The sequence below is a fragment of the Nyctereutes procyonoides genome, unplaced genomic scaffold (assembly GCF_905146905.1).
Source record: "Nyctereutes procyonoides isolate TBG_1078 unplaced genomic scaffold, NYPRO_anot_genome, whole genome shotgun sequence".
Taxonomy (NCBI): Eukaryota; Metazoa; Chordata; class Mammalia; order Carnivora; family Canidae; genus Nyctereutes; species Nyctereutes procyonoides.
Window position 1 is genome coordinate 66,912,411 of NW_026575046.1, and position 22,385 is coordinate 66,934,795.

General features: G+C 53.0%; 1 protein-coding gene across 2 annotated transcripts in view; it reads left to right on the forward strand.

The window, feature by feature from the left end:
• LRRC20 (leucine rich repeat containing 20) overlaps positions 1 to 20,741 on the forward strand; it is an 82,251-nt gene extending 61,510 nt beyond the window's left edge. For both annotated transcript variants that reach the window (XM_055325421.1, XM_055325422.1), the window contains one exon: positions 20,493 to 20,741. In XM_055325421.1, the coding sequence (XP_055181396.1) occupies positions 20,493 to 20,647 (155 nt within the window). In that variant the 3' untranslated portion in view covers positions 20,648 to 20,741. The remainder of the gene's footprint in view (positions 1 to 20,492) is intronic.
• Positions 20,742 to 22,385: the final 1,644 nt, after the last annotated feature.

Here is a 22,385-nt window from a genome sequence, read left to right on the forward strand (position 1 = left end):
GAAAAAGCTAAGTCACATGGGGATGCTATTTCATCCTGCTCCATACTGTTTCGCCTCTTACCATGGAAGGCCGTATCTCCTCAAGTGGGGCCTCAGGGGCAGCGCAGCACCTGAGAACTTGTTAGAAATGTATTCTCACAGGGTGCCCCGCTGGCTTGGTTGGTTAAGTGTCCGACTCCGATCTCAGCTCAGGTCTTGATTTTAGGGTCCTGAGTTCAGGGCCCTGACTTGGGCTCCATGCTGGGTGAAAGAAAGAAAGAAATGCACATTCCCAGGCCCTTCCTCAGTTAGAAATTGGGAGGAGGCGATTTGTTTTAACAAGCTGCCCCCACTGGTGATACGGCTCCATGCTGAAGCCCCCGCCGAGGCTATGGCTTCTCAAAGCTTCAGCCACAGACCAGCAGCATGGGCATCGCCTGGGAGCTTGTTAGATGCAGAGCCATAGACTCTACCCTCTGTCCTCCAGGGTCAGAATCTGCAACTGAGCAAGGTCCCCAGGTGATTTCTGTGCACACTGCAGGCTGGGAAGTGCTGGTGCGGGGGGGGGGGGGGGGGGACTTTTCCTAAATAACCAGGTGCATCTCTGGGCTACAGGCTACTCTCTTGTCCCACCCCTCCCGCCCAAGCACAACTGCTCTGTAAGCCTCACAGAATGCCACAGGGTACAGGCCGCAGATCCCACATCCCAATCCCTTGGGAGTGCTGGCTAGAGAGGAAGCCTCCCAGGTTCTCTTTTCAGACCTACTGAATCAGAACCTCTGCGGATGGGCCCAGGAACCTACATTTCTAATAAGCGACCTAGGCAGAGACAGCAGTGTGCTGATTGAGAATCTGTGTTAGACCCTCACCCCGGGCTTCAGTCTTTTGGTATAGTTTACCTGGGCCATGGCGCCAGCCCTTATCCGTCAGAACAGGACCCTTGTCCCTGCAATACAAAGATGGGAATGGGGGCACCATGGGGACTTGGAGGGAGCATGGCTGGCCCAGGGGTCCCCTACACCCCTGCCATGACCCAGTGTATCACAGGGTGCCCGGGCCCTGTATTGTACCATCCTTACCCTTCTCCAGCAGGCAAGGGAGGGCAGATCCTTCCAGGGAGCCGCAGCTTCACTCTGGCCTCTGTCAAGAGAAAAGATCCACCAGAATGCAGCCTCCACTGTCCTAGCCTGGGGACACAGATGCCAGGACCTCAGGATAGCCCTCCTGGGACGTTCACATGGCTGTTCCAGCCTCACCTGGTACCACAGAATGAATTGATCAGTGTCACAGGGGCAGAGGGAATGCGGCTTTGTTTCTCTTTGGGGGTTCTACCCATAGTGAGAGGTTCTGCAGGCTCTGGGTGCTCTCAGAACTCACCTGTGTGGTGAGAAGGCTGATGCGCTGAGTTCCGCGTGTTGGAGTAGCATACCTGGAGGTGGGCCTAGGAGGACTTCCTGGAGGAGGCAGAATGGGCGGGACTGGTCCTTCTCCACAGCACAGCCCTTTGTCCCTCTGGTGGAATGGGAGGGGAGTCTCCCTAGTTCTTTCACTAGGGCCCAGAAAATGTTGTTTTAAACAGAGAAAACTGGACAAGCAGAAGTGGAAATGATACCCTATTTGATCTAAAAAGATAAAAGTGCAGAGACTTTTCAAAACCTGATTGCTGTAGGTGCCTAGCATAGCTCTCCTGCCATGATCTTGTTTAACCTGCCCAAGCGTCCCTTCTGGATAGGAAGCATGATCACCACTTGACAGCTGAGAAGAGAGGCTCACAGAAGTCAAGCAGCCTGCAGGAGGACGTGATAGAATCAGGATTTTAACCCAGGTCTCTGGTCATCCAAGCCTATATATCTTCAGTGTCCCCGAGCCTATCCCATGCTCCTTTGATGGGAGAGCTACATGAAGTGACAGGTGCAGGTGCCACCTGTCTGGTAGGCACCCATCAATAAGTTGGCAGGTTACAAAGTGATAGCTTTTGCCCACTAGCCTTGCCCAGCCCTTGAAAGAGCCCTGAAGCTGCAGAGAAAGCTCCTCCGGGAGAGGGCACGCTGCAAGGCCTCATTTGCTGGTGGCTCGCTAGAGGCTGGTTAGCAGACAGACCTCCTGTAGCTCGCTGCCTGCTGTGACAGGCCTGTCAGCCCCTAAGACAGGTCAGAGCTGAGAAGCCGGCCTCTTGCCCTCCTCATCCTTCGCCATGAGGCTTCCAGGCCCTGCTTGGGGAGAGGCTGGTCTAACCTAACCATGGTTGAGTAAATGGTGTGCTTTGAACCCTCCGATGCCAACATACTGCTCCGTCAGTCAGCGGCCTGTGTCCAGAGCTGTAAAAGTAACCTGTGGAATCAGCTGGCTATATCTTTTGAGCTCCTCCATTTTCCACCATGTACCACTTGGGGTTTAGCTAGGCTCTGATCCTGGGTGATCTGAATTGCCAGGCTAGGAAGAGGCTGTGTCAAGGCCTCAAGGGCTTTGAGAGGTCAGGCTTGCTGCCCACCCTGCAGACCCACCAATGCTCAGTAGGGTGAGGAAGCAACAAATAGAGAATCTCGGCCAAAGTAAATGCTTCTAGATGCAAGGCCCTGCCTCCTCTTAGACCAGGCAGGGGCATAGTGGGACTGTTCACCAGCTGCCTTCCGAACTTCCTCTGGACCCAAGAGGCAGCTTGAACCACAAGCAGGGAAGGCTTCTTAGAATTTCCCAGGCCTGCCTGCCTGTCTTCACTCTGGACAGAAGGGGAGCCCCCCGTGGTGATAGCAAAAGCAGTCTGTTTTTAGCAGGAAAGGCATAGGCCCGAAGCCCCACTTATATCATTAGCATAAGCAAGTCACCTTACCTCTGTGCACCCGTTTCATCCCTGCTGGGGAGGACGGCTCCACCCTTTGGGTTGACTGGGTTCACTGCAGTTGCTCCCCACCAGTTGCTTGTCCTCCTGCCATTCAGCCAGCCTGGGGTCCTGACCACCTGCTACCTGCTGGGCCACTTGCACTTACCCAGGGACCAGGACAGAGGAGCCAAGGGACCTAGCTAAAGAATTGGATAGAGACTACAGAATGGACCACAGCATCCAGGACAGGGCTCAACTAGCCAAAGAAGCTTTGCCCAAATTGTCCTTCCAGAGGATTCTGAGTGGCCAGCCCCTGCAGAATTGTGGCACTCACCCAGGTCCCTTGAAATCCACTCCACTTACCCCCACCAGCACCCTGAAGCAGGCTGCTGCACCATTCCCAGTACCACTCTTGCTTCTGGTGAGGAAGATATTTGAGACAGGTACTTAGTAGCTGAGAAAAGGGAGCAATCACCATGTGCAGCTTTAAGCCTGGCAAGAATTTGACTAGGCTGGCAGGTTTGGGAGGCCAAAGTCACACCCCTGGCACCTTTCTCCTGAGTCTGGACCTGGAACTCCAAACCTATGTCGGGAGAAACAGAGCCAGTCCCCTCCTTGGTCACTGGGTTTGGATTTCTCTTGAGCACAGCCACCTGTAGCAGTCTGAGCCTTGCCCTGTCACAGGACCCAGGGGAGAATGACTTGCCCTCCACGTGGCAGCTGCCAGAGTGCCACAGCAGATGCATGCTCTCTCCCGGCATGCCCTTGTCCAGCACAACAGAGTACCATGCTGTGCCATGGGTAGCAAGCAGTCGGTGCAGGCATCCCTTGAGCTGGCAGGCAGCTTGGGAGGTAATTACCAGACACACGACACAGGGAGCACTGACCGCCGGCGGAGCCTGGATGACGGAGAGGCTGGCAGTAAACAAACAGGCTTTAATAGCAATTAGTGCAAGTTAGACATGCCCCCCTTTGACATGGGAGGAAAGGAGCTCATGTGTGTCTGCCCACAGGGAGTGAGCAAGTGAGTCTCTGGGCAAAAGACCTCTCACACACTTGGTCTCTGCCCAAATGGAATGACATTCTCTGTGCCAACCACTGTGTGGTAAAGCCTTGATTACTCGGAACCTCCAATTATCCAGGATGCTCTTGGCATTCTCTTGGTAGCACACAGGGAAACAGCAAGAAAGGAGTTATTTGACGTTTGTTTAAAATAAAACACTTGCACGCTCCATTAGCCAGCCGGCCAGTCTCCAGCCAGTCTCCTGTCCCTGTCCAGAGTGCTGGAGAGCGGCCCCTAGGCTCTGAACCTCAGAGCTCAGCCTTGCCAGGTGCCTTACTCAGGGAACAAGGCTTGCAAGAATTGGAACAAATCGAGGCATTGGAAAGGTGCGTTCATTCACCAGTGGTTCATTTGAACAGCTTGCTGTGTGCCAAGCGCTGTGCTGGAGACAGAGATGTACAAAGCACGTTCCCTGGGGTCCTGGAGCTTTGTGGCATGGTCCGTTAATACTAGCTGATACTCAGTGATCATTTACTTCACATTTGATCTTCTCTAAGCATTTTTCAAGTGTGCTCCTGTTTAGTCCTCATGACAACCTTGGAAGGCAGGTATCAACCTCCTCCCCAGGTAAGGAAACAGAGGCTCAGGGAAGTTGAGTGACTTGGCCAAGGCCATGGGTCTAGGTCGCTGCCTAGGCAGAGCCAGGGTTCAGGCCCAAACAGTCTTGCTCCAGAACTCCAGCTCTTTGGGACAGGGCTTTGTGTAGGGAGAGATTTTTGCATAGAGCTGTAGAGAGATAGAAAGCCACAGTGAGGGACACCTGAGTGGCTCAGCGGTTGAGCATCTGCCTTTGGCTCAGGGCATGATCCTGGAGTCCCAGAATCGAGTCCCACATCGGGCACCCTGCATGAAGCCTGCTTCTCCCTCTGCCTGTGTCTCTGCCTCTCTGTGTGTGTGTGTCTCTCATGAATAAATAAATAAATAAATCTTTAAAAAAAAAAAAAGCCACAGTATAGTCACAGTGGAAGCAAATAACTTTAGTTGGAAGGAAGCTCCCTTGGGGTGAGAGAAGGGTATTAGGTAGTGAGGCAGGATTCCCTAGGCCACGTGGGCCATCTGCCTCGCTCCTGACAGCTCTCCCTCACAGAGCAGAACAGGTGGGCAGCATCCCAGGATGGAAGTGCTATGTGCGTATTTTTGCCAAATTCTCCCATTAAACGACATTGGGAAGACCGGCAGTGCTCAAGCTAGCTGTACATTCAAATCATTTGGAGAGCTTTTAAAAGCCCTCATGTCCAGATGACACTCCATGCCAATTAAATCAGAATCTCTGATGGTAGGTTTTGATTTTTTAAGCTCCCCAGATGGTTCAAAAGAGCAGGCGTGATAGAACCATTGAGCTAGCGGCGCCTGAGTGGCTCAGTTGGTTCAGTGTCTGCCTTTAGCTCAGATCATCATCTCAGGGTCCTGGGATCCAGTCCCACACTGGGCTCCCTGCTCCACAGGGAGTCTGCTTCTCCCTCTCCCTCTGCCTGTTGCTCCCTCTGCTTGTGCTGTCTCTGTCAAATAAATAAAATCTTAAAAAAAGAAAAGAACCATTGAGCTAAACCCAGACCTTCCAGCAACACCAGCATTCCATCCTGAAGAAGCTGTAACTTTCCTCTTCTTCCCAGCGTCTGTCTGCTATGTGTGTCTGTAGCTTTATCAGGATGAGAAAAAGCAACAGCCTGACCATGACAGCTGATGCTTGGCTGGAAGGGTGGCAGGAGTGAGCTCTGTGGACTTGCATCTTTCCCTTGGGGGGCTGGAAGGGTGGCAGGAGTGAGCTCTGTGGACTTGCATCTTTCCCTTGGGGCTCCCCTTCTACACTGACCCTACTGGACCCTAGGCATGGTGCTCTGCTGCCAAGTGCCCACAAAATCCTCTCTCCTCCCTGTAGCACAGCAAGCTTACCTAACATTTTCTCAAGGAACTTCTAGAAGCCAAAGGCAACTGAGAACATAGGGGTGATAAAACAGTGGGCTGGTTCCAGAGCACAAGTTTATGCCAGAGAATCCTAGTTTAAGTGTGGAGTTGGACTGAGCACCAGCACCTTTCATGCAGGAGCCTGCAGTCCTGCTGGGGTGGGCTACTCAGCTCGGCTCCCCACTGGCCTGCTGGGGTGCTCAGTCAGGTTAGTAGCTGGAAATTGGCCCTGGTGGGAGTATTTGCACCACAAAGCATTGGCAGATGCTACACATGGGATATGTGGGATATTTTCCTCCTCGGGGAGTAGATTGTGAGCGGTTAGGCTGCACGCCGCTGGCTCAGCTCTCTCCACCTCCTTGCTGTCATTAGCGTCTTGACCACTCTCCCCAACTCCCACCTTCTTTTTTTAAAAAATATTTTATTTATGTATTCATGAGAGACACAGAGAGAGGGGGGCAGATCCAGGCAGAGGGAAAAGCAGGCTCCATGCAGGGAGCCCGACGCGGGACTCCATCCCCGGTCTCTAGGATCACACCCTGGGCTGAAGGCGGCGCTAAAGTACTGAGCCCCCCGGGCTGCCCCAACTACCACCTTCAACCCAAGTTTTGTTTCCCAGAAGCCGGTTTCCCTGGGGGCGGGGGTAGGGGAGGCTGTGGAGCTCATTCCTACCTGGTGGTTATCTTAGGAGCCTTGCTTCTTATTTTTCCGACAGTAAGGGAAGTCTTAGTTCTGACAGTGGTCGGAAATCTGAGCAGAAAGTTTTGTAGAGTTAGGCCTGGCAACCTCAGTTTGTAGGCACAGAGAAGGATTTTCCAAGGCGCCACTCTCACTTCTGTCCCCCACCCCAGGGAGAAGAACCTTTAGGGGAGGTGATCACTTTTCCATCTGCAAGTCCCATGACCTGCCCCCACGCCCCAGACCTCTCTGGGGGCTGGGTGGGGGCTCAGGAGGCGCCTTCCAGGGGCCCAGTGATGGGGCCGTGGGAGGAGAGCAGGGACTTCAGCAGGGAGGAAGGATAGGCACGGGGATGGAGGGGGGGTGCAGAGACCACCGGAAATCTGACTGGGAAGATAAATGCCAGGCAAGGGCCAGGCAATTTCATTTACTTCTTTAGCTGTCTCCGGAGCGGCCAGCAAGGCTGAGTCATTTATGAAGAAAATTATTATGATCGTCTTTGACTGCCCATCAGTTTGGCCTGAGGACGCGCGGCAGGAGGCGCCTGGCAGCCCACTTTTGCTGGCCAAGCCGGACATGGCAAGGAGGGCTCTCGGCAAGCACTTTTCTCCTCCTTTGTTCTTCATTCCTGGAAGCTTTTTTTTTTTTTTTAATTTTTCTTTTTAAGATTTTTATTTATTCATGAGAGACACAGAGAGAGGCAGAGACACAGGCGGAGGGAGAAGCAGGCTCCATGCAGGGAGCCTGATGCGGGACTCGATCCCGGGTCCCCAGGGTCACACCCTGGGCCCAAGGCAGGCGCTCAACCTCTGAGCCACCCGGGCATCCCTTTCCTGGAAGCTTGTAGTGAAGGGCGGAAAAAAGTGTCTCTAGGTTCATTAATGGATTTTCTTTTTTCTTTCTTTTTTTTGGAGTACGGTTGACGCACTATAGGACCTTAGTTCCAGGTGTACAACATAGCAAATGCACACATCTACACGTTACACTGTGCTCACCACCACCAGGGTAGCCACCATCTGCTGTTCCAGTCATGGATTCTTAACACTCTGCACTCCCTGTCCTCTCACTGGGGTGCCCGCTGCACTTTCCACAGCTTGGTAACCCCGTCCTCCTTAGGGGTGCACCTCACGGCCTCTACGTAATGGCCCCTGTGTCTTCATGAGGCAGAGGACCCCTTGAAAGATGAAAGGTGGAGCTCCAGGGAGGTTAAGGGGCCTGCCTGAGGTTGCACAACTTTTTTTTTTTTTTTTTTTTTTCATGAGACACAGAGAGACAGAGGCAGAGGGAGAAGCAGACTTCCTACAGGGAGCCCAATGCAGGACTCGATCCCAGGACCCTGGGATCATGACCTGAGCCAAAGGCAGATGCTCAACCACTGAGCCACCCAGGTGCCCCTAGGTTGTACAACTTGAAATGGCAGATCAGAGGTTAAGGACTGGGTCTTTATCCTGTCTGCTCCCCCCACCCCCATGGACTCTCTTTCAGCAGGGGGCTTGCTGATCCAGTCTTCCCCGAGGGCCGTGGGACTCAGCTTGCAGGATTATAAGGGGCATGCCTTGTCCTCTGTGCCTCCCAAAGGCAAGGGCTACTTCCATTTCCTTCCTGCCCCACCCTCCCCACCTCACACCCCCAGTGTGGGGCTCTGTGGGGTAGGGGAGGCTCAGCCACTGCCCCCGCCTGACTCCTTCCAAGCCTTCGAGAGTGACAGACCCAGCCATGAGTGAGGGATGTGAATGAGTGTGCCCCAGGAGCTTTCCTATTATAGGCATGATTCTCTGTCCTGCTAGGTTACCATAGTTTGTCTGCTTGTCTCTTGTGGCATTTTGAGTGGTGACATGAAGCTCGGCTCAGCTTAGCACAACATCCTTGATCTTGGCTGGTTAGGTTTCCAGGCACCAAGTGTTGCATCAAGCCTGAGGAATGGGGACAGCCTGGATTCTCGACTGTGTGTCCAGTCACCTGGAGAGGTCCACAAACCTCAGGCAGCAGGCCTGGGGTGCTACCCCTGCATCGTTATCCAGCACTTCAGGTGCCATTGTGAGGTGTCCCAAAGGTGCAGATTCCACACTCCCCAGAGTCCTGCAAAACCAAGAATTCTGGCCACAGGAGATTGCCCAGGTCAGAGGTGGGACAGCCAGCTGCGTGGAAACTCTCTAGTGCACTCCAGCCTGCAGCAGGGTATGGGGCACCATGGTGTTGCCAGGGAAGCCAGACAACTTGCATCCTGGGCCACCAGGGTGGGGAGCGTCAGACCCTAATTCCAGAAGGGACCTTAGAGGTCATGGGCCTTGGCCCCACCCAAAGCAGAAATCAGAGGGCTGGTCTCTGCTGGCTTCTGTGCTGGGAGGCTCCCTCAGTCTCCTTTACCACTTCCCTGGGCCCAGACCCCTCCTCTTCTCAGGGTCTTTTTAGACTATGGGCACCACGTGTGAAGACTAGCGCTCTGGAGTGATCGTTTGATCGTCCTGTCTCCAGAGATCCCACTGGCACAAAACAGGTTTCTAGGCAGTAGTGCTAATGACGAGTAAGGTAGATAAGGTCAAGCCGACCTCAGGGAAGTAATTTCCTCTAAATACTGCCCACTCTGATTCTATTATTGATTACTTGAAGCTTCCAGACATAGGCAAGAGCCTGGGCTGGCTGTCTGCAGTGTGAGGAGGGTCAGGCAGGGTATGGGGTCCCCAGCTGCAGCCTCGAGGTGACAGGATGATGCAGTGGACTGTGCCCCCATCCGTCCTGCATTCATGGTGTCCAGCTCAGGTTGGGGGGGTCTTCTTCTCTACCATGGGCTTCTGTGTGGCCTCACTGTGGAAGTTCATCACCATCATAATCATGCAGTTGGGGCCCTGAGACAGTTGGAGGAGCATTACTCTGGCTTCATTAAAGGATTCTAGAAATTCCCATCCTACATTCTGCAGTCACAGGCTGAGAGATGAAGTGACCCCAGAGCCTGGTGGACTCCGCCTCTCATCATCTGTCATAGTGAAAATTAGAAACCTGAATGTTCCTCTGAATACCATGGGCTACGACCCAGTCATGAAAATGTTGGACTTCCAGCCTGAAAAGATATTTATGATACATCACTGAGAAAAACCCATGATGGCATAGAATCAAGGAGGCCATTTTTCAAATCTAGATGCACCAAGGCACACATGCAGATTGCTAAGTCGGGAAGACCATATGCCAGCACACTACCAGTGGTTGATTCTAGATGGTGGGATATGGGTGGTTTTGGTTTTGCACATCAGTGTTTTCTCATTTTCTGAATTGACTGACTGGTGCTAATGGGCCTGTGACCTATCACAACCTTGGTGCACAGACACCTGGTTCCGACTGGCAGATGGGCACAGAGCGAGTCAGGCCTGGGCAAGGGCCCCAACTCTTGAATGTGCTGTGGTCAGAGTTGCTTAGGCAAGTGGTGCCAAGCCTGAAGGAGTTTATAATCTAGTTTAGGAGCCAAAACATTCATTCATTCATCTACCCAACAGAGTTATTGAGCCCCCTGTAGGCACTGCACTAGGTGTCGCATTTACAGGGTGAGCAAGCACACTGACTGGGCACAGAGCACGATGCATGATGCATGTCTGGTGTAAAGTGTTCTGGGCATTTGGTTGGGGACCACAGGGAATGATGGAGGAGGCAGCCTTAGTGCTGGAATATGAGGGTGAGAGGGACGTTACCCGATGGTAACTGGGGTGTGGCCCTCGGGAGAAGGGAGATTGGAGGCCCTGTTCTTCTCCACATGTGCCAAAGTCCAAAGATTAGCTTCTATTACTTTCATGCTGCTGATGTGTCTTGTGGCCTTGGGAAGCTTACCTAACCTTTCCAGCCTCAGTTTCCCCATCCACAAAATGCAGGTCATTTCATGTCCACCTCCACCCTCCAGCCATCTCTCTCTCATCAGGATGCTGTGAGTATAAATTTTGTGCTTTTAAGCCTTATCCAGAAACTTCTATTTGGCCTCTTGGGCTTATGCTTGCTAGCTTGGTTGCTCCAGTTCATTGAGTCCACTGGTTTTGACAGCCTGGTGGCCCCATTGCTTCTTCCTCCGAGCTGTGTCTGTGACTTGAGCAGTTACATCAGGGCAAAGAGCTACACCTACTCCCAGGTCTGTACCGGAGAAGCCGTCACTGTCTGTGGCAGAGTGGTTTGGAGAGCATTGCAGACCCTGGAGAGGCCCGCCTGGTAGTAGATTTGGGAATGACAGCTGGGAACTCAGGTAGCACTGCTGTCTCTAAGCCTGGAGTCGTGGGGACTTATTCCAAGGCGGGGCCGCACCTGGTCTTCATGTCACTTCCAGCAGATCTACTGCAGGGACCTCACAGAAAGATCACCTCCCCCCCCCCCCCCCCCCCGCCTTCCCAGCTGCTCTCATGAACACCAGCAACTCTGTAGGCCACTGGCCTCCCTGGCCACTCTGTAGGTCACTGGCCACTCTCCCCCTTGGGGATGGGGGAGTCAGGAGTCCAGAGAGAGAAATGTCCTAGTCCAACCCCCTCTGGAGAAACTGAGTCAGGACCAGTGGTCCCCAGTGGCAGGTGAGATGAGGTGACAGCAGCTCTGAGCCTCAGCCCCCATCTCTGAATTGAGGCTGTATTGACAGTTGAGATTATGTCACCCTCAGCCCGGGGTCCAACCCTAGTGAGTTGCTCAGCAAAACCTGCCCATCATGATTACCTTTGTGGGGTGAGGAGGGGCCGCTGGATGGAGACTAGCTCTGGCCTTGGCCTTGCCCCTCAGTGTTGTAGGATCAAGCACAAGGACTCTGGGATCAGGAACTGTCCGGCCTTTACCACTCACAGTCTTGGTGACCTGTCAAAGAAAAACCAGAGCTGGGCAGTAGTGAAAGCTGTAAAAGCAAGACTATTGCAGGAGAGGAGAAGAGACCTCAGTGCAGAACCGGGCTCAATCCCAAAGGCAGCATGGGCGGCAGTGGATGGAAATTACAAAGGGGGGTGAGTGAGGCTGAACTGACCTCACAGGCTTCTTGCAGCAGGAGGCCGGGGTAAGGGGACATCACCTGGGGGACGGTAGAGCGCGAAGAACCCAATCAGATATCAAGGGTGGAGGGTTCCGGCTAAACCATTTAGCAGGATTCTAAACAAGACCATGAGAGTCGAACATAGAAGCCCAAAAGTCAGGCTTTTCGTTTGAATTGAAAAACTCAAAGGAGCTGGAGTAGAGCTAGAGAATCGTTGTCAGCACCAAGAATCGGAGCCTGTTTTCTTAACTACAAAATGGGTTTTTGGGGATCCCTGGGTGGCGCAGCGGTTTGGCGCCTGCCTTTGGCCCAGGGCGCGATCCTGGAGACCCGGGATCGAATCCCACTTCGGGCTTCCGGTGCATGGAGCCTGCTTCTCCCTCTGCCTGTGTCTCTGCCTCTCTCTCTGTGTGTGACTATCATAAATAAATAAAAATTAAAAAAACAAAAAACAAAAAAACAAAATGGGTTTTTGTTAGAAACAAGGTGCTCCACCCCCCTGGGCCTTGATGCCCTTCTGTGTCGCATGCGGGTTACAATACACTGTGAAGGGACTTTAGCTCTTCAAAGCCCAATGCAAAGGGGTTTTCTTATCTGAGTGATCTGGAGCAGAAAGCCTGGTGTCACCCCCCCCACAGCCCCCCCCCCATTGCTAGCTGTGTTGGTGGCCATGACCTTTACAGAGCTGCTGCCAATTAGTGTAGACGGTATAGCTTCCAATTAAGGAGCCCCTTTGTTCCCAGCTGTGGGGCAGGAGAAATGGGGGCCCAGCTCACGTGGAAGCCCTAAAGTGCGGCGGGCAGCCCCTCGAGCCCCCCTCCCGCTGTGCCCGGCCCACTGAGCCCACTGAGCAGTAGGGAGGAGGCTGCTGGCAGGGGGGACCGTGACATCAGCAGACAGTCGAGCGCAGGGGAGAGCACTGGGTGGCGTGTGGGGACTGGGGTCGGTGCATCTTGTTTCCTCCCCTCCCTGGAGGAAGTCGGCTCCCAACCCGGAGTTCTGGAAAAGCCTGGCTTTGCTTCCTTCTCCACCGGAGCCTTTGGTGTGGTTGGGCTCCGGGTCCCTGGCACCACCTCCTTCCCGGTCTGTGCTGACCAGTCCCTGCCCACCGCCCCGGGGATTCAAGGACAGAGAAGAGCCCCTGCCTTCCCGAGCCCCAGAAAAAAAGCAAGCTGGGCCCTCAGGGAGCTCTGAGCCTGGTCCCCCAAAGTGCCAATGGGGGTGGGCTCCCTGTTCCAGCCCCACGACTCCTGCACTTGCTTCCCCCCCATACCGAGCAGGCCTCAGTCTCCGCATCAGCCCAGCCACCCAGGGCCCAGGTCAAACTTGTCCCCCCCACTGTGCCTCAGTTGCCGGCTGCCGCCCAGCCCTGATGGCCCCTCTGCCATAATCTGTGCAGCCCCTGACCAGCAAGCCCTGAAAAGGAGGAAGTACCTGAGGGCCTTTCAGGTTGGTTCTCTCCACGGAGGCCACGTCCCGGGCTTCTGACCTTTTCTGAGTAGTGGTGGGGGATGTCGTTTGGGGTTGTCGGTGAAGTCGGTGGGGTCCGGAGGCGCCAAGGAAGAATGCTTGAGACGTCTTCGCTGTACAAAGGTGGTTTTATTAAAGCAGAGAGACAGGACCTGTGGCAGAAGGAGCTGCAGCCTCAGGGTTGTGAGGAGTTTACATACTTGGGGGTTGAGGGAGTAAAGATAAGGGACGTTTCAAAAGGATCTTCATATGCTAGAGAAGATTCTGGGGAAAGCTGAGGCCTAGCTATTGTCAAGCCAAGGTTCTTTTTCCCTCTGGCGAGGCATTAACAGCAGACAGGAGCTTCCTGGAGGAACGGCTACTCTGCTGGCCTCAAGTGTTTGTCAATGGGCTGCAGGTTATCTGAACATTTAGTTTTATCTGCATTTCCTTCCACCTTTGTTTCCCAGATCCGGGGGGGGGGGGGGGGGAGGGGCTCGGGAGCGTGGCTCCGGCAGGGAAGTCTGGGGCTCAGCACCTCTCTGGCACTGGGCACTGGGTCGTCCATCCGTGTCATCTGGTGAGCTCCGCGACCCTGCTGACCAGGCTGGCCAAGCTCAGCCCTCGGGGTGCTTGTCCCAGGGCACGGAGGTGGTGCTGGGCTGTGGGGCTCAGTGCAGGGACCAGACACGTGAGAGGGAGCAAGGGCAGCCAGGGCACTGTGCGGGGCATCGTGTCACCCCCTCGTCATCCCCTCGCCTTCACGATCTCCCTGCATTTCACAGGCGAGATAGCCCAGATTCAGAGATCCCACCTGGGGCAACCATCAGGCAACGGGAAAGTTCTCTTTCAGACGCCAAAGCTCTGTTCAGCATCCTAACCACCACCTACCCCAACCGCCCCCGCCCTCCGACACTTAACCACATGAAGTAAAGGCTCTGGGGTTGCATTCACCCCAAAAGATGTTTTGGGCAACAAGTTTCAGAAACGTTATCATGAACGAGAAGGGACAGGTTTGTTCTGCACTGTGACCCAGAGCAGAACAAGGAGGTATGGAAGATTCTGGAATGAATCCGAGAAATCTCCAGGAAGCCCTTTCTCTCAGGGCAGGTCAGCAAAAATGCCACACCTGCCAAGGGGGCCTTAGGGAGCTCAGAAATTCTGTGCCCCTGGCTTCCCCTGGGCTGTGAGAGGGAGCTGCTCCTGGCTGGGTGGCTGTGAGTACCCAGGGTCGGAAAGCCACCCACTCCTGCTGGAACCCCGGGAGCCCTGCAGGAAGGCTGTTTTCTGTCTTCTGTTACTAAGGGAATCTGGAGAGATCTCCTGGCTGGTGGGGGCCTGGGGGGATGGGATTCCAGGCTGGAGGGCCAGGTGGTGATACAGGAGAGCTTGGTTCTTCTCTCACAGAGGCGAAGAATGAATCTCGCGGACAAAGGAGATTGAATAAAGCAGTAGAACTTTATTAAGCAAAGATAGAGAGAAAGCTCTCAGAAGTGAGATGGGTCCTAACAGGGTTGCCACTGAGGGCTTGTACGGTTGGTCTTTTATTGAAAGCCAACCAGGGAACCTAAATTTTTAACATATCTATTGATATCACCATTGAGTAAGGACTAATGATAACACCTTTAATGGCTTACTTCCTTTTAAAGGTCCTTTTTGGGTAATTCTTTGTTGGTCACAAGTAGCTGTTGTAACAAGACCCCACCTCTGGCACCTGGGACAAGATGGTCTGGTTTATTTATCTGTGGTTTCCTTTCATCTCCACATTTTTGGGATTTTCGTGAGCCTGATTCCGTGCCCCCCTACCTAGCCCTGCCTAGCTCCATTTGTCCCTAACTCAGTGGGAGGGTGCATGAGAAGCACCGACTCAAGCCAGCCGGCCCTGGCTTCATATCCTAGCTCTAGCACTTTCCATGGGTGTGACCACAACCAGGCTACCTAACCTCTCCATGATTTTCCTCATCTATAGAATGGGGAGAAGATGGTACTCAGCTACAGGACTGCTGTGAGGATCCAGAAACTTAAAGAGCTTAGGTCACCAAGCCCTCAATGCTCACTGGTTAAACAAAAACCACCGACCCACTGGCAGAGATCCCAAATGGCTGCAAACTCCCACTTTGCTAGGAGCACCTTGGGCAGATAGCTTTGGAGGGAAGAGGGCCCCCCTCCCCCTGCCACCATGGGTACTCTATCACCAACTGATGCAGGTTTAAGGCCTTTGAGTTGCTTTCTCCCCTCCCAGGACAGCTGATGCTCCATTTGGACTCTTAAGTGCTGGGGGGATGCTGTGAATGAGCAAGCAGCCCCGGGGCATCAGTTGCCTCATCTGTAAAGTAGGTTGAGGAGCCCCTGTGGTGCTCCACTCCATGGCTCTGGGAAGGATCAAATATGGAAGTGCTTTGTAAACTTGAGTGACAGGCCTCCCCGTCCCTTCTCCTGGAAGAGCAAGGAGGTAGCCATGTCACAGTCACCAAGTCCACAAAGGAGGGGAATAGATGTCTTCAGAGGACTCCATTGTGGAAGCACTTTAGCTTTCCAAACGGGTGGGGCAGCAGAAACCAATGTGGGTCCTGCTCACCCTCTCCCTGGGCCGTGGAGCCCCAGGTACTGCCCACCCCTCACTGGGCAACTCCAGGGCAATGGGAAGAGAAGAACACACAGAACTCTTGCTGAAGATCAAGGACTCATCAGCCTGGAGGTTGGGGCGGGCAGACCTGGGGCATCCTCATTTGAAAGTTTTGAAACTAGGGTGGCTAGAGCTCCTCATAGACTCAGCATGGTTTCTAGAGAGCAATTTTTTAAAAATGTATTTATTCATGAGAGACCCACAGAGAGAGAGCAAGAGAGAGAGAGACATAGGCAGAGGAAGAAGCAGGCTCCCCTCAGGGAGCCTGATGTGGGACTCGATCCCTGAACTCCAGGCTCATGCCCTGAGCCAAAAGCAGAGCTTAACCACTGAGCCATCCAGGTGTCCCTCTAGAGATCAATTAGATGGGATCCCTGGGTGGCGCAGCGGTTTGGCGCCTGCCTTTGGCCCAGGGCGTGATCCTGGAGACCCGGGATCGAATCCCACGTCGGGCTCCCGGTGCATGGAGCCTGCTTCTCCCTCTGCCTGTGTCTCTGCCTCTCTTTCTCTCTCTGTGACTATCATAAATAAAAATAAAATAAAATAAAAAAAATAGTATTGTTTAGAGATCAATTAGATGAAATATACACACATATCCTTTGACAGAGCAATCAACTCTGCTACTGGGCATACACCCAAAGACATTGTCACACCGACCCTTAAGGACAGAGGCCACCTGGCTGTCCATCACTGGCACAGTAGACAGGGAGAGTGTGGGAGGACACAGGATGGTGTTCTAGGCAGCAGTCCAAAGCAGATAGATCAGATGTACACAGGGCCTCGTGGGTGGCTTGTAAAACATGGTTTGGTCACCAGCACTGTTAGTATTGGCCCTATACCCTTCTCACTGAGAGGAAGCAGGACTTCCCGATGGCTGATGCTAGGGACTGGGGCAGCAAAGCTTTGAGATGAGCCTTATTGCAAAGTCAGGAAGTGCATCTAAAGTGGGGGGAAGCGGGGTTCATCACAAGACCCTGGAGCCAGATTAGAGGGCTTCCCGCTAGCTGGATCAGAGGCAATCTGAGCACTAAAATGATGAAATACAGCAAGGAACTATAAGCCACTAGAAATATAAGAGTCCATTAGATAAATGGGAGAGAAGAGAAGGCTCTTGCCTACAGTAAAATGCTAAGGTGCTGCAGGAGTTGGAAGGTCAGTTTGCAGCAGATTAGGCAAGAATCAGCAGGAGTTAAATCTGGGGGTGTTGGATTTTAATTTTGACGGGAGCAAGATAATTACACGCTCTTAAAGTCTGTCCCCACAGACTTCTTTTAAGTTACAAAGGAGGAAAAAAACAAAACAGTAATTACACAGTGGAGAAATTAATGCCTGGACTGGGTGATGACAGTTAACATCACGTATGAGGAGGGACAGGGATGGGATACTGTGTGCCTTGGGTGTGATACCCCTAGACCTACCACCTCGGCAGTCTTTCATCATGGGGAAGCTCCCGACAACCACAAAAGGTGGGGCTCTTTTTTTTTTTTTTTTTTACAATTTTTTTTTTTTTTTTAAGATTTTATTTATTCATGAGAGACAGAGAAGCAGGCTCCATGCAGGGAACTCGATCCCGGGACTCCAGGATCACGCCCTGGCCTGAAGGTGGCGCTAAACGCTGAGCCACCTGGGCTGCCCCTAGGATTTTTTTTTAAGTAGGCTCCATGTCCAACTTGGGGCTTAAACTCACAACCCTGAGATCACAAGTCATTTGCTGTACCCACTGAGCCAGCCAGGCGTCCCAAAACAGGAGACTCTATTAAAAAGACAGAGATGATGGTCCTGATATTCTTCCAAAATGTCAGTGTCACAAAAGGCAGAAAGGAGTACAAAGAGACAGGACAACATGTGACCGCTGGATCCTGTACTGGAGGGGGTTGCTAGAAAAGACATGATTAGGCCACCTGAGAAAACTGAAATATGTGCCATATGTTAGGTAAGGGTTCTATCAACTTACAAAATCCATAGCTGTGGTTGTTATGGCAGAGAATGTCTTTATTCTTAGGAAATACACAGTGAGGGCAGCCCTGGTGGCTCAGGGGTTTAGAGCTGCCTTCAGCCCAGGGCCTGATCCTGGAGACCTGGGATCGAGTCCCATGTCCAGCTCCCTGCATGGAGCCTGCTTCTCCCTCTGCCTGTGTCTCTGCCTCTCTCTCTCTCTGTCTGTCATGAATAAGTAAATAAAATCTAAAAAAAAAAAAAAAAAAAAAGGAAATACACAGTGAAATAAGGATGAAGGGCCATGACATATGTATATTACCCTCAGATAATTCAGGAAAAAAGTGTGTATGTGTGTCTGTGTCCAGAGAAGGCGCAGCAGGTACAAATGATAAAGCAAAGAGGGTAAAATGCTAACAATTGGTGAATCTTGGTGAAAGGTTATGTGGTCTCTGTACGAGTTTTACCTTTGCAGCTTTTTATAAGACATTATTTCCAAGTAAAAAGGTAAAAAGAGTAACTTGAGAAAATTATATTTAAAATGTCCCCAAGTGTAAAATTGTTACACTAAAGGTCTAAAGCGAGACATACAAGTAGGTTCCACTTGTATTAAGTTCAAGAACAGGCAAGTGAATCAGTGGTGAGAAAAGCCAAGGAGGGATTAAAGAGAAAGAGGCACAAGGGAGCCCTAGGGGAATCCTTGAAGTGTCTCATAGCCTGATCTGGTCACCGGAGTATTTACCTATTTGTATCATCTATTTGTAATTTACCTATTTGAGGCATGTTGCTGTACGTATATCTCAAAAAAAATTTTCTTTCAGTGCTTATTAAAAAAAACAAAACAACAGAATGAGATCTATAACACAGTACCATTTACCTAAGTTAAAAATATGCATATAACATGCCAAAGTGGCCAAAAATGAAAAACAAAACAAGCACAAAAACAGAAAACCCTCCATCTTCCCAATGCAAGGCATCCAAAAGAGGAAGGAGTTGTTCTTGCCATTACTGATGGCTGGAGGTTGTGCAGGACTCAGGGGTGAAGCCCTGGCCCTGTCCTGGACTGGGGTGGGGTGGGAGGTCACATGCTGCTCGCAGAGTTGGATCAAGGTGCAGGGGATGTTTGCATCCAGGGCAGCTGAGCCCTGAGCCTCTGTGTCATGGCATTGGCTCCTGGTTGTTGGCGTCTGCTCTTGTGTCCAGCCATTGCTCTGAGAGCCTTGAATTAACTCCTCTGAGCCTTACAATAGCCCCATTAGATAGGTGGTATTACTTCCCCCATTCCACAGATGACAAAACTGAGTCACAGAAAGTTGTATTAATTCCCAAGGATGCACAGCTAGAAAATGCCAGACCTGGGATCTGAATCCAGGTGGCCCAGAACACCCTAAACCACAACATGCACACTCCTAAGCAGAGTCTCTGCCACATGGTGGTCCAAAGTGGGGAACAGAAGCACAGCTTGGTTGTACCACAGGTCTCCCTGGGCCCAGATGGGCTGAGAGGTCCTCCAGGCTTTGGTGTTCTAAACTCCCTGCAAGACTGCACCCTCATGGGGATCACCTGAGTGGCTCAGCGGTTGAGCACCTGCCTTTGGCCCAGGGCATGATCCTAGAGTCCCAGGATCAAGTCCCACATCAGGCTCCTTGCAGGGAGCCTGCTTCTCCTACTGCCTATGTCTCTGCCACTCTTTCTTTCTGTGTCTCTCATAAATAAATAAATAAAATCTTAAAAAAAAAAAAAAAAGACGACTGCGCCCTCAGGATCTGGGCCTGGACAGCGCCATTCTAGATGCCATTGACAGAACCTTCCAGTTCTCCTGCTGCCCCCAGCTCTTGGTCTGGCATCCTGTCCCTACTCTTTGGCCTCTACTTCCCTCCAGCCACAAGTGCCCTCTCCCCTCATTCAATCCCGCCCACCCTTCAAGCCCTAGCCCAGCTGCCCCCTCTGTGTCCAGCCTGGCCCCTTCCCCCCGTGGACTCTTGCACTCTTTTTGAAAACTTGGATTCCAACCTGGGCTCTGCTCATTATGAGTTTGGGGCCTTAAGCAAGTTATTTAACTTCTCTGGCCTCGGTTCCCTTCAGTCGTCGTATCCGATGGCCACGGAGTACTGTGCAGGGTGCCTATACTCTCCCATCCATCCTTGAGCAACCCTGTGAGGTAGATCTAGCCTGTAAGATGATGAAGGTTAGGAATTTGCTTTAGGGTCACAGCGGTTACCGTGACCTAGAGGGACCTGACCCAAAGACTGAGTGATCCTAAAGTTTAGGTATGAGATGCTGTACAGTGTTAGCAAGACCTCACGCAGCTGCTGCCTTGTTCTGTTTTTTTTCTTTTTTCTTTTTTTTTTCTTTTAATGGAGGCAAAACTCATGTAACATAAAACCAGCCATTTTAAAGTGTACAGTTCAATGGGATTTAGTGCATTCACAGTGTTCTGCAGCCATCGCCTTACCTAGTTCCAAAGTACTTTCCTCACCCCAAGGGAGACCCCACTCCCATCCCCCAGCCCCCAGCAACTGCTCATCTACCCTCTGCCTCATGGAGTGGCCCGTTCTGGACGTTTCCTACAAATGGAATCCTACACTGTGTTAACTTTTGGATCTGGCTTCTTTCATTCAGCATAATGTTTTTGGGATCCAGGGCACATACCAAGGCTTCATTCCCTTTCCTGGCTGAATAATACTCTGCTGTTTGGCTAGAACCACACTGAGTTTATCCGCTTACCTGTGGCTGGACACGTGGCTGCTGGGAGTAGCGCTGTGGGGGATGTTTGTGCCCAAGTCTTTGAGAACCTGTTTTCCCTTGTTCCAATTCTACCCAGGAGTGGCCGTGCTGGGATAAATGGCAATCCCCACGGTTAGCTGTATTTGGGGGGATGCTTCCCTGAATGTGGTTGTAGTGGTGCGGTGGTCCCCAGGGCCCCCCCACCCGGGGCTGGGTGCCTGCAGCGAAGCCCCACGTGCAGTGGGCAGTGGGGAGCTGTAGCAGCGTCTTCCTGTTCCCTGTCCTTCTCTGCCTGCTGGCCCCCCAACCTGCCCTCTCTCCCCCACAGATGTGCCCGTGGAGAAGCTGGCCGCCATGCCTGCATTGCGCAGCATCAACCTCCGCTTCAACCCCCTGAGCGCTGAGGTGCGGGTCATCGCTCCGCCGCTCATCAAGTTTGACATGCTCATGTCTCCTGAGGGCGCCCGGGCCCCCCCACCTTAGGCCTCCCTCCTCATGCCCACCCAGCAAGGGACAGAGGCCACCTGAGCTGGCACCCTGAGGGGAGGGCATCCCACGGGCCCATGGGAGGCCAAGCCTGGGGGGGTGGCTGGGGGCGGGTGGGCCAAAGAGCACACGTGGTGGGAGGGGGTGCAGCTGGTCCGAGATAGATAGCTTAGAGCAGTAGGGGGCCCAGGAGGAGGGGGCCAGGTGGGGCCAGAGCCCGGATGCTGGGCACGCACAGTTTCTGTGCACATTTGGGCAGACCCCCACCCTCTCTGAGCCTTGTTAGTTGGGAAAAGGGACAGTGGGGGCGGGGGGGCTTTGCCTCCTTTGAGCTCCTTGGAGGCTTTTTGGGCAACACATGCCTTCAAGTTACCTTCAAACCATCAGGCACCATCTGAGCTCACAGCTGGCCATTGCCAAGCGCTTTCCGGGCCACTGTGGGGTTCGAGGCCTTGTTTCTGGTGCCGAAAGCCAGCCACTGGCCTGAGAGGAATAGAAGACAACCTCCATCTGTTTATTGCTTCCTGAGGATTGACCCGCATGAGGCCTTCTACGGGGCCCCATCCTCGGCCCTGTGGGTCTCTGAATTGGCAGGAGCCTGAACCAGCAGTTGTGGGAAAGCTGTGGAGAAAGTGTGGCCCTGTGCTCTAGCCAGGGCTGAGAAGGTTTATAGAGGAGCCCAAGGCCCATCAGGCCAGAAAACCAGAGGAGCAAATTAGGTCGGCTCTGTCCTTCCTCAAGATGAAGATATCAGCAGGGTAAAGAGTTCTGAGTGCGCCTCAGGACAGACCAGGTGTGCCTGCATCACCCCTTGAGCCAAGGGAGAGGTGGCCCAAGAGAAGCAAAGCCGACTGTGCCTGTGGCTCTGGGACAGGTGATTGACCGCAGCCTGGCTGCCTCCTCATTGGTCCAGCTGGGGGCACTTTGGACCATTGGATTTGTGGCTGGCCAGCTCCCAAGCCTCCCCCCAAAGCCCTGATGACCTAGTCATTTCTGGGCCCTCCATCTGGAGTCTGGGATGTGGCCAGGCCATGAGGCTACCAACCATCCCCGTTCAACTGGGACAACTGAGGGTTTCCCAGGACACGGGACCTCAGTGCTCCCACTGGGACAGTACCTGGCAAACTGGGACAACTGTTTTCCTGCGTGGAAAGGGCCTAGGGTTCTTGCTTTCTGATAATATCTGTGGGTTTGGAGAACTCCTGACTTCTTTATCCCTCCAAGTATCCACCTCCCACCTTCTCATCTGTGGAGCAAGCGGACTCAGAGCCCAGAACCCACCTGGCCTGGACCTTCGTCTTGGTCTGTGGGAGATGCCTGAGGCCCCAGGACATGGGACAGGCCAGGCCACCCAACCCTACATGCATGCACCAGTAGCCACTCTTCTACTCCCAGGGTTAAGCCTCTCCCAGCCCAGACCCTTATCAGAATGCTGTGTTCCTTCTCTCCTCCCCAGCCCTGGAGCCTGCCCCTGCCCAGACGCCTTGTCTCTTGGCAAGGACCGACAGGTTGGACCATTGGTTGGCCCATCACTGAGTGCTCAGTGCCCCAAGAGATGCTGTGTTTACTCTCTTGTGTCATAAGGCCTGGTTCACCAAGCTCTGGGAAAGGGCTTTGCAGGGCAAGGAGGTCCGGATGGATCTTCAGTGCTGCAGGGCTCAGCTGTGGACAAGTGGGAACCATGGCCCAGTCCAGGCTGGCCTGGCCCCACCCACCCGGTGTCCCGGAGTGGGGT